At 46.2% G+C, this 12,500-nt stretch overlaps 2 protein-coding genes across 3 annotated transcripts in view; both read right to left on the bottom strand.

The window, feature by feature from the left end:
- The window catches only part of LOC308362591 (uncharacterized protein), a 13,072-nt gene extending 5,526 nt beyond the window's left edge, over positions 1-7,546 (bottom strand). The window contains exons 1-7 of the mRNA XM_080835312.1: positions 7,437-7,546; positions 6,696-7,070; positions 3,745-6,171; positions 3,358-3,428; positions 2,771-2,829; positions 1,871-2,028; positions 269-428 (exon numbers count right to left, since the gene is read on the bottom strand). Coding sequence (XP_080691438.1) covers positions 269-428; positions 1,871-2,028; positions 2,771-2,829; positions 3,358-3,428; positions 3,745-6,171; positions 6,696-7,070; positions 7,437-7,482 — 3,296 coding nt within the window. The 5' untranslated portion in view covers positions 7,483-7,546. The remainder of the gene's footprint in view (positions 1-268; positions 429-1,870; positions 2,029-2,770; positions 2,830-3,357; positions 3,429-3,744; positions 6,172-6,695; positions 7,071-7,436) is intronic.
- Positions 7,547-9,093: 1,547 nt separating this feature from the next.
- The window catches only part of ndufab1a (NADH:ubiquinone oxidoreductase subunit AB1a), a 4,473-nt gene continuing 1,066 nt past the window's right edge, over positions 9,094-12,500 (bottom strand). The window contains exons 2-5 of one of the 2 annotated variants that reach the window (XM_080853728.1): positions 12,364-12,471; positions 11,946-12,033; positions 10,358-10,459; positions 9,094-9,709 (exon numbers count right to left, since the gene is read on the bottom strand). In XM_080853728.1, coding sequence (XP_080709854.1) covers positions 10,371-10,459; positions 11,946-12,033; positions 12,364-12,471 — 285 coding nt within the window. In that variant the 3' untranslated portion in view covers positions 9,094-9,709; positions 10,358-10,370. The remainder of the gene's footprint in view (positions 9,710-10,357; positions 10,460-11,945; positions 12,034-12,363; positions 12,472-12,500) is intronic. The other variant, XM_080853729.1, reaches the window with a different exon arrangement.

Raw genomic sequence — 12,500 nt, 5'->3', positions numbered from 1 at the left:
CACACACACACACACACACACACACACACACACACACACACACACACACACACACACACACACACACACACGTCACAACGCCACCCCATGTACCAGAACTTCTCTTCCACAGGACACCTACACACCTACACACCTACACACACACAAACAAACACACACACACACAAACACACACACACACACACACACACACACCAACACAAACAAACACACACACACACACACACACACACACACACACACACACACACACACACACTGTACCCACTGGCAGGAAGGCGGTTGCCCACGGTGATGAACACAGATTCCGTGGTTGTGGCAGAAGAGGGCGTGGCAGGCAGAGCGACAGGTGAAGTTCCGTCCAATAGAAACACACTCAAACCCCGCCCTACACTCCAGCAACCAATCACATACGCTCACCTGGAGGCCTGAGAGGAAGATAATCACAATCACAATCTCTCTTACACACACTTACACATACATACACAGTGCCTTGCATAAGTATTCACCCCCTTGGATGTTTTACCCTTTTATTGATTTTATAAATCAGTCATGGTCAATATAAGTTGGCTTTTTGGACAAAAGAATTCACAAAATAGCTCTCTTTAACTTCAAAGTGAAAACATATTTCTACACAGTTATGTAAATTAAATAAAAATATGTAATGAAAATAAGTGATTGCATAAGTATTCACCCCCTTTATATAGACTGACCTAATTCAACAGAGGTCCAGCCAATTAGTGCTAGAACTCTCACAATGAGTGAAATGGGGATCAGTGTGCAGTGAATGTGTCTCAAGTGATTGTAGTATAACGACACCTGTGTCTGGAAGGTCCATTCACTGGTCAGTATTCAGTAATCAGTATTACTGGCTATTGTTAAACCATTAAGACCCAAGATCACTCTAAGCAACTCAGAGAAAAGGTTGTTGTAAAGTATTAGTCAGGGGAAGGATACAAAAAAATGTCCAAGGCACTAAACATCCCCTGGAATTCTGTTAAATCCATCATCAAGAAAATGGATGGATTGTTGCACATGTGTAAATCTGCCTAGATCAGGCCGTCCTCACATTTTTTTGTATCCTTCCCCTGACCTATACTTTTCAATAACCTTTTCTCTGAGTTTCTTAGGGTGATCTTTGGTCTTCATGGTGTAACAGTAGCCAGGAATACTGATTACTGAATACTGACCAGTGAATGGACCTTCCAGACACAGGTGTCGTTATACTACAATCACTTGAGACACATTCACTGCACACTGATCCCCATTTCACTAATTGTGAGACTTCTAGCACTAATTGGCTGGACCTCTGTTGAATTAGGTCAGTCTATATAAAGGGGGTGAATACTTATGCAATCACTTATTTTCATTACATATTTTTATTTAATTTACATTACTGTGTAGAAATATGTTTTCACTTTGACATTAAAGAGAGCTATTTTGTGATTTTTTTTGTCCAAAAAGCCAACTTATATTGACCATGACTGATTTATAAAAGCCATAAAAGGGTAAAACATCCAAGGGGGTGAATACTTATGCAAAGTACTGTACATACATACACACACTCACACACACACTCTCATACACACACGTACACATATATACACATACATAAACACAGTCAGACACACACACACTCAATCACTTACACACTCACACACACACACTCCCTGACACACTCACTCACACACTCACTGACACACACGAATACACACCCAAACACTCACTCACACACACAGACACGCTTACTCATACACACACACACACTCACTCACTCAAACACACGCTTACTCACACACTCACTCACTCACTCACACCAAACACACACACACACACTTAAATACACACAAACACACACACACACACTCACCTCCAACTGTGATGTTCTTCACTCTGACTCCCTGGACGATAAGCCCCGCCCTCAGGGCCTGTGCTAGCCCCGCCTCCTGGAGTAGAGACTCCGCCCCTCTCATCCAAGAGAGAGCCGCAGCAGTGTGAAACACCACGACAGACTGTAGAACGCAGCCACTATAACACACACACACACACACACACACACACACACACACACACACACACACACACACACACACACACACACACACACACACACAGTGAAATAAAAACAAAAGTAGAACCATGACTATGAATGTTATTATCTGTCACACTCAAAACCTATAAAGATAAAAGTGTCAATCTCTTCTTCCAGTATGTGTGTGTGTGTGTGTGTGTGTGTGTGTGTGTGTGTGTGTGTGTGTGTGTGTGTGTGTGTGTGTGTGTGTGTGTGTGTGTGTGTGTGTGATACATATCTTATGCTTGCCTACAGAGTGATAACTCCTACCTAAATGCTCTCGTAAGGGCAAATGTTACACCCAGGTTGCTTGTGAGCATCGTTTGGCACTGCCGTCTGTGCACGGCAGTCCAGACTATTCTCATTTGTAGTTTCACGTTTGTGGAATGAACTGCCTAGCACTACCAGAGCAGTGGCGTCCCTCTTTGACTTCAAAAGCTCTTGAAGACCCAACTCTTCAGAGAGCACCTCCCTTCCTAACTGGAACCTTGAGTTTTTTAATATGTCTAATGTAAGGTAGTATTTATTGTTACACAAGGTTCTAATGCTCGTAGCTTGCCTGTTCTCTCCCTTGTACTTTGCTTTGGACAAAAAGCTAAATTACTAAATGTAAATGTGAATGATACCTGCTCCAGTGTGTGTGTGTGTGTGTGTGTGTGTGTGTGTGTGTGTGTGTGTGTGTGTGTGTGTGTGTGATACCTGCTCCAGTTGAGATGATGGCTCTGGTATCCTGAAGCCCTCTGCAGAAAGGGCTCCAACTGCAGAAGAATAGGAGTTACATTAACACAACAGAAAACGTGTGTGTGTGTGTGCATGCATGAGGTTGTGTGTGTGTGTGTGTGTATGTGTGTTTGTGTGCATGTGGGTGTGTGGGAGTGTGTAACATGACTGTGTAAATGTGTTTGTGTGTCCGTGTGTTTGTGTGTGTGTGTGCGTGCGTATGTATTAGGGGTTTAAAAAATAAACGATACGTATCGATATCCGTTTTTTAGCGTGTTAGATACGACTACATCGATGTGTGAAGTCCCTTAACGGTATTCAAATGTCATGAACCGGTCTTTGCTCGATTTAAAAGTTTTGAATCAGTTCTCTATCCATTTTTTGCTAGGCAAAACACAAAACACTCGCTGGCCTGTGTGTTTGTGTGTGTCTCTGTCTGTGAGTGTAAGTGTGTGTGTGTGTGTGTGTGTGTGTGTGTGTGTGTGTGTGTGTGTGTGTGTGTGTGTGTGGTGTGGTGTGGTGTGGTGTGGTGTGGTGTGTGTGTGTGTGTGAGTGTGAGGGTGTACCCATTCTACTGATCCCTCCACTAGTGAACAGTCCTCCATCAGCACCTGCAGCAGCAGCTGAAAACTCTCCTCTAAAACACACATTATAACATATTAGTGTGTTTGTGTGTGTATGTGTATGTGTGTGTGTGAGTGTCTCCTCTGGGGGTTAAATACACATTATAACATATTAGTGTGTGTTTGTGTGTGTGTGTGTGTAAGCTCCCCTACCGACGACACATATATCATGGTTATATAATACACTTTAATAATTTTATATATCACATTTTATATAATATATCACCATTTAATATCATGTTTATATGATATCACCATTTAATATCATGTTTATATAATATATAAAAAAAACAGAATATGACATCATAGCTCTATGACATCACAGCTCACCTTTGAGCAGCGGCGGTTGGTCCTCTTCAATGAAAACACGGCCTCTGTGTGTCCAATCAGGAGCCGCGCTGGAGGTCAGGGGGCGGGGCGAGGGCGTGTGTGTGTGTGTGTGTGTGACAGATAGCCGGGGAGAAGTGTGTGGATGTGGCGTCCGTGACTCTGGCGCGGGTGTGTGTGTGTCTGACACGGGTGTGTGTGTGTCTGGTGAAGGTGTGTGTGTGTCTGGCGCAGGTGTGTGTGTGTCTGGTGAAGTTGTGTGTGTGTCTGGAGCGGGTATGTGTGTATCTGGCAGGGGTGTGTGTGTGTCTGGAGGTGAGGTGTGTGCGCTGCCCGTGGCTGGGTCCAAAGGAATGGGCAGTGGAGTGTGTGTGTGTTTCTGTGTGTTAGTGTGTGTATTTTTCTGTATTTGTGTTTGTGTCTGTGTGTTAGTGTGTGTATTTTTCTGTGTTTGTGTTTGTGTCTGTGTGTTAGTGTGTGTATTTTTCTGTGTTTGTGTTTGTGTCTGTGTGTTAGTGTGTGTATTTTTCTGTGTTTGTGTTTGTGTTTGTGTTTGAGTGTGTGTGTTAGTGTGTGTATTTTTCTGTGTTTGTGTGTGTGTTGGCGCCACCTCCAGGCTAGGTGTTGTAGGGTGGGCAGGGCTAGGGGTGGTGCTGCTGTCGTCTGATTGGCTAGGATCTGTGTGTGTGTGTTCTGTGCTGTGCTGAGTGTGTGTGTGTGTGCGCATTCTGAATGTTCCGGACGTGTGTGTGGAGGGAAGAGGGGTGACACCAGCAGCGGGAAGATCAGAATGTCTGGGTGTCATGGTGACGACCTCAAAGCTGAGGTCAGGGGTCACAGTGGGGTCATGTGGGTGGGGCTTAGAGCCAGTATGGGCGGAGTCAGAAAGAGAAGTGGTTGGAGAGAGAGAAGGAGAGAGAGAGAGAGAAGGAGAGAGAGAGAGAGAGGGAGAGAGAGAGGGAGAGAGGGAGGGAGAGAGAGAGAGAGACGGAGAGAGGGAGGGAGAGAGGGAGGGAGAGAGAGAGAGAGTGGTAGAATCATCAAGGGGCGGAGTTACTGCCATCTGAGAAGGGGAAGGGGTGTGGCTTGACTGCGTTGGGGGTGTGGTGTGTGGCTGTGCGGGTGTGGTGTGTGTGTGTGCTGTGGGTGTGTCTGATGGGAGTGTGGTATGGGCGTGTGAGGTGTGTGTCTCTCCCGGGTTCAGTGTGTGTGTGTGCACGGTTTCGTTTGATTGTGTGTTTGCAGTGTGTGTTTGTGGTGAGTGTGTGTTGTGCTGATCTGGTGCCTTGGTGGTGTGTGTGGTTTTAATGTAATCTGGTGTGTGTGTGGTGTGTGTGTTGTGCGGAGAGTCGGTCATGTGCATATCGTAGAATGTCTGAGTATCGTCTGTATTGTGCTCAGTCTGTGCTGGGTGTGTGTGTGTGTCTGTGAGTGTGTTGGGGTCTATGAGTGTGTGTGTCTCTGTGAGTGTGTGTGTGTCTGTGAGTGTGCTCTCAGTTTCAGAAAGGGCATAGTGTTGATTAGTTTGGTCTGAATCTGTGCTCTCAGCGTTCAGTGTATGATTAGTAATGTCTGGAGTGTGGAAGGCTGAGGTTGTCTGTGTGCGACTGCTCATGCCTGGCTGGTTGGATGGGCGACTGCTCATGCCTGGCTGGTTGGATGGGCGATTGCTCATTCCTGGCTGGTTCGACGGGCGATTGCTCATGCCTGGATCCTGAGAGGACACCAGCGGTGTTTGACTAGTTCTGTCTTCTGCCTGAGGCTCCGTGATGTCATCGCGTCCTAGGGTCGAGGACGGAGGGGTCACAGTCCCGGTTGAGGTGGTTTCCATGGTGACCTCTGGGCGGTGACTGATGCTTCGGAGGCTCCGCCCCTCTGCGCGTGACGGGGCGTCACCGTGGAAACCCCCTGTGTCTGACGCACCGTGTGCGTGAGTGTCCTGTGTGTGTGTTGACGCGTGTGAGGAAGTCGGCGACCGAGTGTGTGTGTGTGTGTGCGCTGGGGCGATGTGTGGGAGTGTGTGTGCGATGTGGCTCTGATCCAGTTCCGATTCCGTCGGAGAGTGTGTGTGTGTGCTAGAGTCCGTACGCGAGTGTGTGAGTGCTAGGTCAGGCTGCGTGAGAGTGTGTGGGTGTATCGTGTCGGGCGTGTGTGAGAGAGAGTGTGGGTGTGTAGGTGTGTGTGTGTGTGTGAGAGTGTGGGGGTGTGTCGCGTTCGGTGTTTGAGTGACGTGAGCTGGGGGCGTGGTCTGTTGACCCAAGGTTTGTGATGGAGGGGTGTGGGGAGGGTCAGGGTTGCTGTTTTTGTCTGAGAGAGAGTGTGTGTGTGTGGGAGAGACAGTGGGTTCTGTGTGTGTGAGCGAGTGTGTCGACAACACTGCAGACGTTTCCGTTCCATTGTGTGTCTCTTCCTGAGGAAGGGCAGAGTCCCCTTTATCAGACCCCCCAGACACACACACACACACACACCCACACACACACACACACACACAGGTCAGGATGGAAACATAGCTTACTAGTACCGTCATGGCACGGGAATCAACAATACCACATTCACACACACACACACACACACACACACACACACACACGTGTACTAGTACAGTCATTTGCAGGGGAATCAAAAATACCGTACCAACACATACACATTCACACACACACACACCCACACACACACACACACACACACATACCATACCAACACAAACACAAACACACACTCTTTCTAGCTTTCTAATAATAATTCAGAGAGCTTTGAGAGCAAGAACAAAACGTAATCTCTTTGCAACTCATCAAAATGTAACTAATTAACTATTGAACTGAATATCAGCTTCAGTCTCCCAACAGAAACAATAATACACGTTATACCTCACACAAACATCCTTAAACAACACCAATAATACACTTTTTACCCCACACACACTCACACTCACACACCACCTTCAACATACTCACCACCAGTGAAAAACACCTCGAGCGCCTGTGTGGCTCCGGTTGCCTTTGGAACGGTCCACGTGAGTTCAGCCGTGCCGTTAGCGGACATCAGCGCGCTCTCCCCGGTCTCAAACTCCCGGTGTCGAAAGCGGACCTGCAGACGCGAGCCTTCGGCGATGGACAGCACCTCGAGCCGGACCGTCTGACTCACGGGAGCTTCGACGCTCCACGAGCACGCGATGTACCGCTGAGGAGCGAAGCCGGTGAGCTCGTCGTCGCTCGTGCTGCTCTCTCGTGAGTTGATCTCAGCGGGGATATGTGCACGGATGAAGCCGTGCTTCTCGTGAAGCAGGTCGATCTGTCCGCCACCGCAATCCCCCGACAGCCCCTCACCTGCTGAAGTGACACGCGCTTTACACACACAACACCTAACGGAAAGTTCACGCGCCCTTTCCTAATCAAGCCCATTCTTAAACTCTCTGTGTTGTGTTTTACAAAAACAGATTATCCAACGGACATTATAATTATTTAGTAATATTGGTGCTGGTTTTATTACTATGAAGACTATACGTGTCAGTCTCTTGAGCTACATTGCCAAGTTTGCCCACTTTAAATACGTTAGCGCTCACTCCTTCGTTGAAACGCACCCACCGGATAAAACGACCTCAACATTTCCAGTTTCCTGCATTACAAAAACAGACTATGCACATTATAAAGATTTAGTAATAAGCCTATTAGACGACCTCAGGGACTAACGTTTACCTGCACACAGCCAGGCCAGCGCGAGCCAGATGAGTCGGTGGGGCATTCTGTGCGCTTAGACATCCCGCACCATCCAAGCAGTCTTCAGTCTCCCAACAGCAATAATACACACACACACACACACACACACTCACTCACAAACCCTTAATGACAGCAAATAATTTTTCTCTCTGTCCTTTGAAAGAACGTGTTTGTATTCCGACCGTCTAGGGTTTCCTAAAATGATTTACCTAAAAAGCCACCCAACAACGAAGGCAATAAGAGGAGGCTGGATTAGCTTTCTAACGGAAATGCTGCCTCTGGGCAGAGCTCAACTGCGTAAAGTGTGTGTGTGTGTGTGTGTGTGTGTGTGTGTGTGTGTGTTTGTGCATGTGTGTGTGTGCTTGCGTTATCGAGGGGAGGCACGAGCAAACGGTGCGTTGGCGACTCGGCCATCTGACTGCTATTAAGCGCGCGCCCTGGGAGGCGGAATTCTGGAGACTTCCAACTTTTAAAGATGTTTTTAAACCGGAAACCCGTTAAGTTTAGGGCGAGTGGCACACTTGAAAGAGTTTCTGAGGTAGGCTAATGAGAAAGAGAGAGAGAGGGAGGAAGAGAGAGAGGGAGAGAGGGAGAGAGGAAGACACGCAGAGAAAAGAGAGCTATCTGGCGAGAGAGGGAGGGAGAGGAAGAGAGAGAGAGAGACAGAGAGAGGGGGAGAGAGAAAGAGAGAGAGGGAGACACGCAGAGAAAAGAGTTATCTGGCGAGAGGGAGGGAAAGAGAAATAGAGGGGGAGAGAGAGGAAGAGAGAGGGAAGAAGACACGCAGAGAAAAGAGTTGCCTGGCGAAAGAGAGAGAGAGAGGGAAAAGAGAGAGAGAGAGAGACACGCAGGCAAAAGAGAGTGTAGCTGCCAAATGTGAGGACCCTGCCTGATGTGAGAGAGTTTTCTGGCGCCTGACTGTCGAACAGTGTAGTTTACTGAACAGAGGATATCCTGTCACTCTTATTAACTAAATTAAATGTCGTATTTGTTTTCATATATTTATTGTCAAATCAAACAAACATACAAACAAGTAAAGGCACGTCCTCGCAAAACACTCACACACACACACGTCAATGTTTATGTGGGGGCGTGGTCATGCAGAAGTTTCCAAACCCAGTCACTCCGTGTAGTAGGCTATGATATCGAACACGGCGTAGGTGCAGTGTCTCTCTGTAGCCGCTAGATGGCGCCTCAGTGTTATGTATGGCTCTGCCGTTCAGTGTTAGGAACAAATTGTCTGTGCAAACTCCGGCGTCTACTGGGGAAAAAAACGACAACGGCAATACATTTAATTTTTATATAATATAAAAATAAATAAAAATATAATAATTTAGTTTCCACAGCATAAATTATGTCATTTAATTTCTTTTAGCGACAGGATGTTGCATGTTAAGCTTTTCCCGAAGTTTCCAAGAGACTCAGTAGGTTTTACCTCACCCAAAGAATACTAAAGTAGCTTTTACTTTGGCCAAAGAATACAGATAATTACTGTAACAAAGTCCATGGACTCCATGGAAACCGGCGGGCATAGTTACTATAACCATGGAAACGAGCTGTGTTACTGATAGACACACACTGGACACACACTGCTGTAAAAAACACACACACACACCACTGACACAAGAAGCCAGAGAAGGATTCCAAACATTATTTATTTTCACTTCATTTAATCCAGCAGGTGAAAGAAGCCATCAGCGTCACTTCCTGACCCAGCACCACAGAGCTGGAGGGCTCTGCAAGAACTCTCAACAAGAACCGACCCAAACGGGTCAGAACCCCCCCAGATCTCACAGCAGCCTACAGGCAGCCCGGCCCGGTCCGCCACGGGCTCAGAACACCACTGAGACCCGAGCCGACGCCCTGATAGTCCACATCAGAACCCGATGAGCAGCGCCACACACACACACACACACACATTTATCAAACTCCTTCCTTATTTATTTATACAATTATTGACTTATCTACTTGCATGGGTTTATATGTAACTCAGATAAAATAAACAATTATTTACTTATTTACCCATATGGGTTTATATTTAACTCACACAAAATAAACAATTATTTACTTATTTACCCATATGGGTTTATATTCCACTCACATAAAATAAACAATTATTTACCTGCATGGGTGTATATGTAACTCGCATTAAATAAACAATTATTTACCCACATGCGTGTTTATGTAACTCACATAAAATAAACAATCACAAGTTCCCAGGTGAGCTTGCGGAGGGCGAGGGGATCTGTTGCCTAGGAAACAGAACAGAGAACACGTCGTTACATTCTGATTGGTTGACTATGTGAGACTGCTGCCTGAGTGTTGATTGGCTAATGACTGGGTATGCTTGAAGCGGATTAGCTGCTGTGTGGTGGGGCTGTGTGTTGATTGGTTAATGACTGGGTATGCTTGAAGCTGATTGGCTGCTGTGTGGCAGGGCTGTGTGCTGATTGGCTGTTGTGAGACTGCTGCCTGAGTGTTGATTGGTTAATGATTGGGTATGCTTGAAGCGGATTGGCTGCTGTGTGGTAGGGCTGTTTGCTGATTGGTTAATGACTGGGCATGCTTGAAGCGGATTGGCTGCTGTGTGGTAGGGCTGTGTGCTGATTGGCTGCTGTGTGGTAGGAGCTGTGTGCTGATTGGCTGCTGTGTGTTGGGGCTGTGTGCTGATTGGCTGCTGTGTGTTGGGGCTGTGTGCTGATTGGCTGCTTTGTGGTAGAGCTGTGTGTTGATTGGCTGCTGTGTGTTGGGGCTGTGTGCTGATTGGCTGCTTTGTGGTAGAGCTTTGTGTTGATTGGCTGCTGTGTGGTAGGGCTGTGTGTTGATTGGCTGCTGTGTGGTGGGGCTGTGTGTTGATTGGCTGCTTTGTGGTAGAGCTGTGTGTTGATTGGCTGACTCACAGGACAGGGCTAATTAGTGGACCTCCTTCTTCTCTGCCACGTACTTCACGATGTCCTGGGGACACATCAGCTTCTCTGCATCCACGTCCGGGATCTCAAAGCCTACACACACACACACACACACACACACACACACACACACACACACACACACACACACACACACACACACACACACACACACACACACACACACACACACACACACACACACACACACACACACACACACACATCAACGTCGCTGCCTCCACATCCGGGATCTCAAAGCCTAAAACCACACACAAACGACTGATCATATATGTAGAGTTGTGTGTAGACTTCAGGATCTGAGATAGGAATGCAAAATATCGATTAATTCATTAATCATTAGTTGATAATCTTATCGATCGACTTTCGATTAATTGATAAGCGGCGTTTTTCACCTGAGTTTCAGTGCTTCAATAGGGCCTTTAAAAATATCAGCTAAATAGTTGAGTTATTATTATATTACATTACATTATGATAATTCTATTCTATTCTATTATACATTCCTCAAGTAATTATGCATTAGGAAAAGAAAGCAGAAAAGTTTGTTATGGTATAACAAAATCCATTCATTAATTTAAAAAAAAGAAATAAATTATGGACTGGCTCAGTTCTTGCATTTGAAACAGACATAAAAAAAAAAAGAATAGAAGAAATTAAATAGAGCCAAACAGAATATTATTGAGCCTATAGATTATGAAGAAACTGCATCTAGGCTATTACAAGCTAAATAGCCAACACAACTCTCTGAAGTTTAACTCGCGCTCACGGTAGTGAGGGATAGAGTAGTTACATTCTTAATGACAAGCCATCAGGCAAAGGTAAGCTAGCCCGCTAACGAGCTAGGTATCTAATCATTAAGCCTGAGTGAGCTAGTCCGCTATCTAGCTAAATAGCCAACTCAACTCTTACTTACTTACTTACTAACTCTCATGAGCCAAACTCGCGGGCACACGTTAGCGCGGGAGTAGACAGAGATATTCACATTCATAGCAAGGTGAGCTAGCCCGCTAACGAGCTAGGTAGCTAACTCTATGAAGTCTCAGTGAGCTAGCCCGCTAACGAGCTAATAGCTAACCTGAGTTTTAAGACTATAAGCCTTAACTCGCGGCAGTAAGCGAGAGAAGGTATAATACAGTGTAGATGTGATTTTAGGTTGACCAGGTGAACTGGTGGTGCCATGCAGGACAGCAGCATGCACGGTGTTCAAATGATAACTGAGTGAGCTAGTGGAACTATTGTATTTCAATACCGCATTACACAGAGAACATTTGTTTTCAACCGGTCTCTCGCACTAGCGCCCTCTAGCGATTAATCGTGATTAATACATTTTGATCGAGCAACCTCTTGATCGACAATTAATCTAAAGTCGATTAATCATTTGCATCCCTAATCTGAGATGAGTGATCTTGTATATAGAGTAACTGGGATGATGAAATGAGTTGGTGTTGACTTTATGGTGTTGTTGACTATTGTTGTTGACTGTATGGCGTCGTTGATTGTTGTTGACTGATTGGTGGCGTGTTGTGGACTGCATTCACTGTAATGTTTCATGGCGTACCAAACTCATCCTCCATCGCCATGACAATCTCCACCTGGTCCAGACTGTCCAATCCCAGATCTTTCATGAAGTGAGACGTCACCTGGAGCTATCTCACACACACACACACACACACACACACACACACGCAAACACACAAGCAACCAACATTAAAGGATACAAAAGCCCAATGAACACACTACTGTGATAAGTATGATCCCTGTGCATATGTATGTATCTCTGTGTGTGTAAAAGTGTGTGTGTGTCTGTGTGTTGGGTGTGATGTAACACCGGTCATTAACACCCTACCTTCTCGGCGTTGATCTTGAATGTGTGTGTGTGTGTGTGTGTGTGTGTGTACCTTCTCTGAGTTGATCTTGAGTGTGTGTGTGTTTGTGTGTGTGTGTTTGTGTGTGTGTGTGTGTGTGTGTGTATGTACCTTCTCGGGGTTGATCTTGTCGTAGAGCTTGAGCACCTGAAACACTCGTTCCTGGATGCTTTCAGGCGTCAAGGGGGGCAGGTCACTGAACCGCCGCCACTGTACGCACTGCCGAAACACACACACACACACACACA

Source organism: Sprattus sprattus (assembly GCF_963457725.1).
Source record: "Sprattus sprattus genome assembly, chromosome: 1".
Lineage (NCBI taxonomy): Eukaryota > Metazoa > Chordata > Actinopteri > Clupeiformes > Clupeidae > Sprattus > Sprattus sprattus.
The sequence above is the reverse complement of the archived record's forward strand: the minus strand, read 5'-3'. Positions and strand labels throughout refer to the sequence as shown.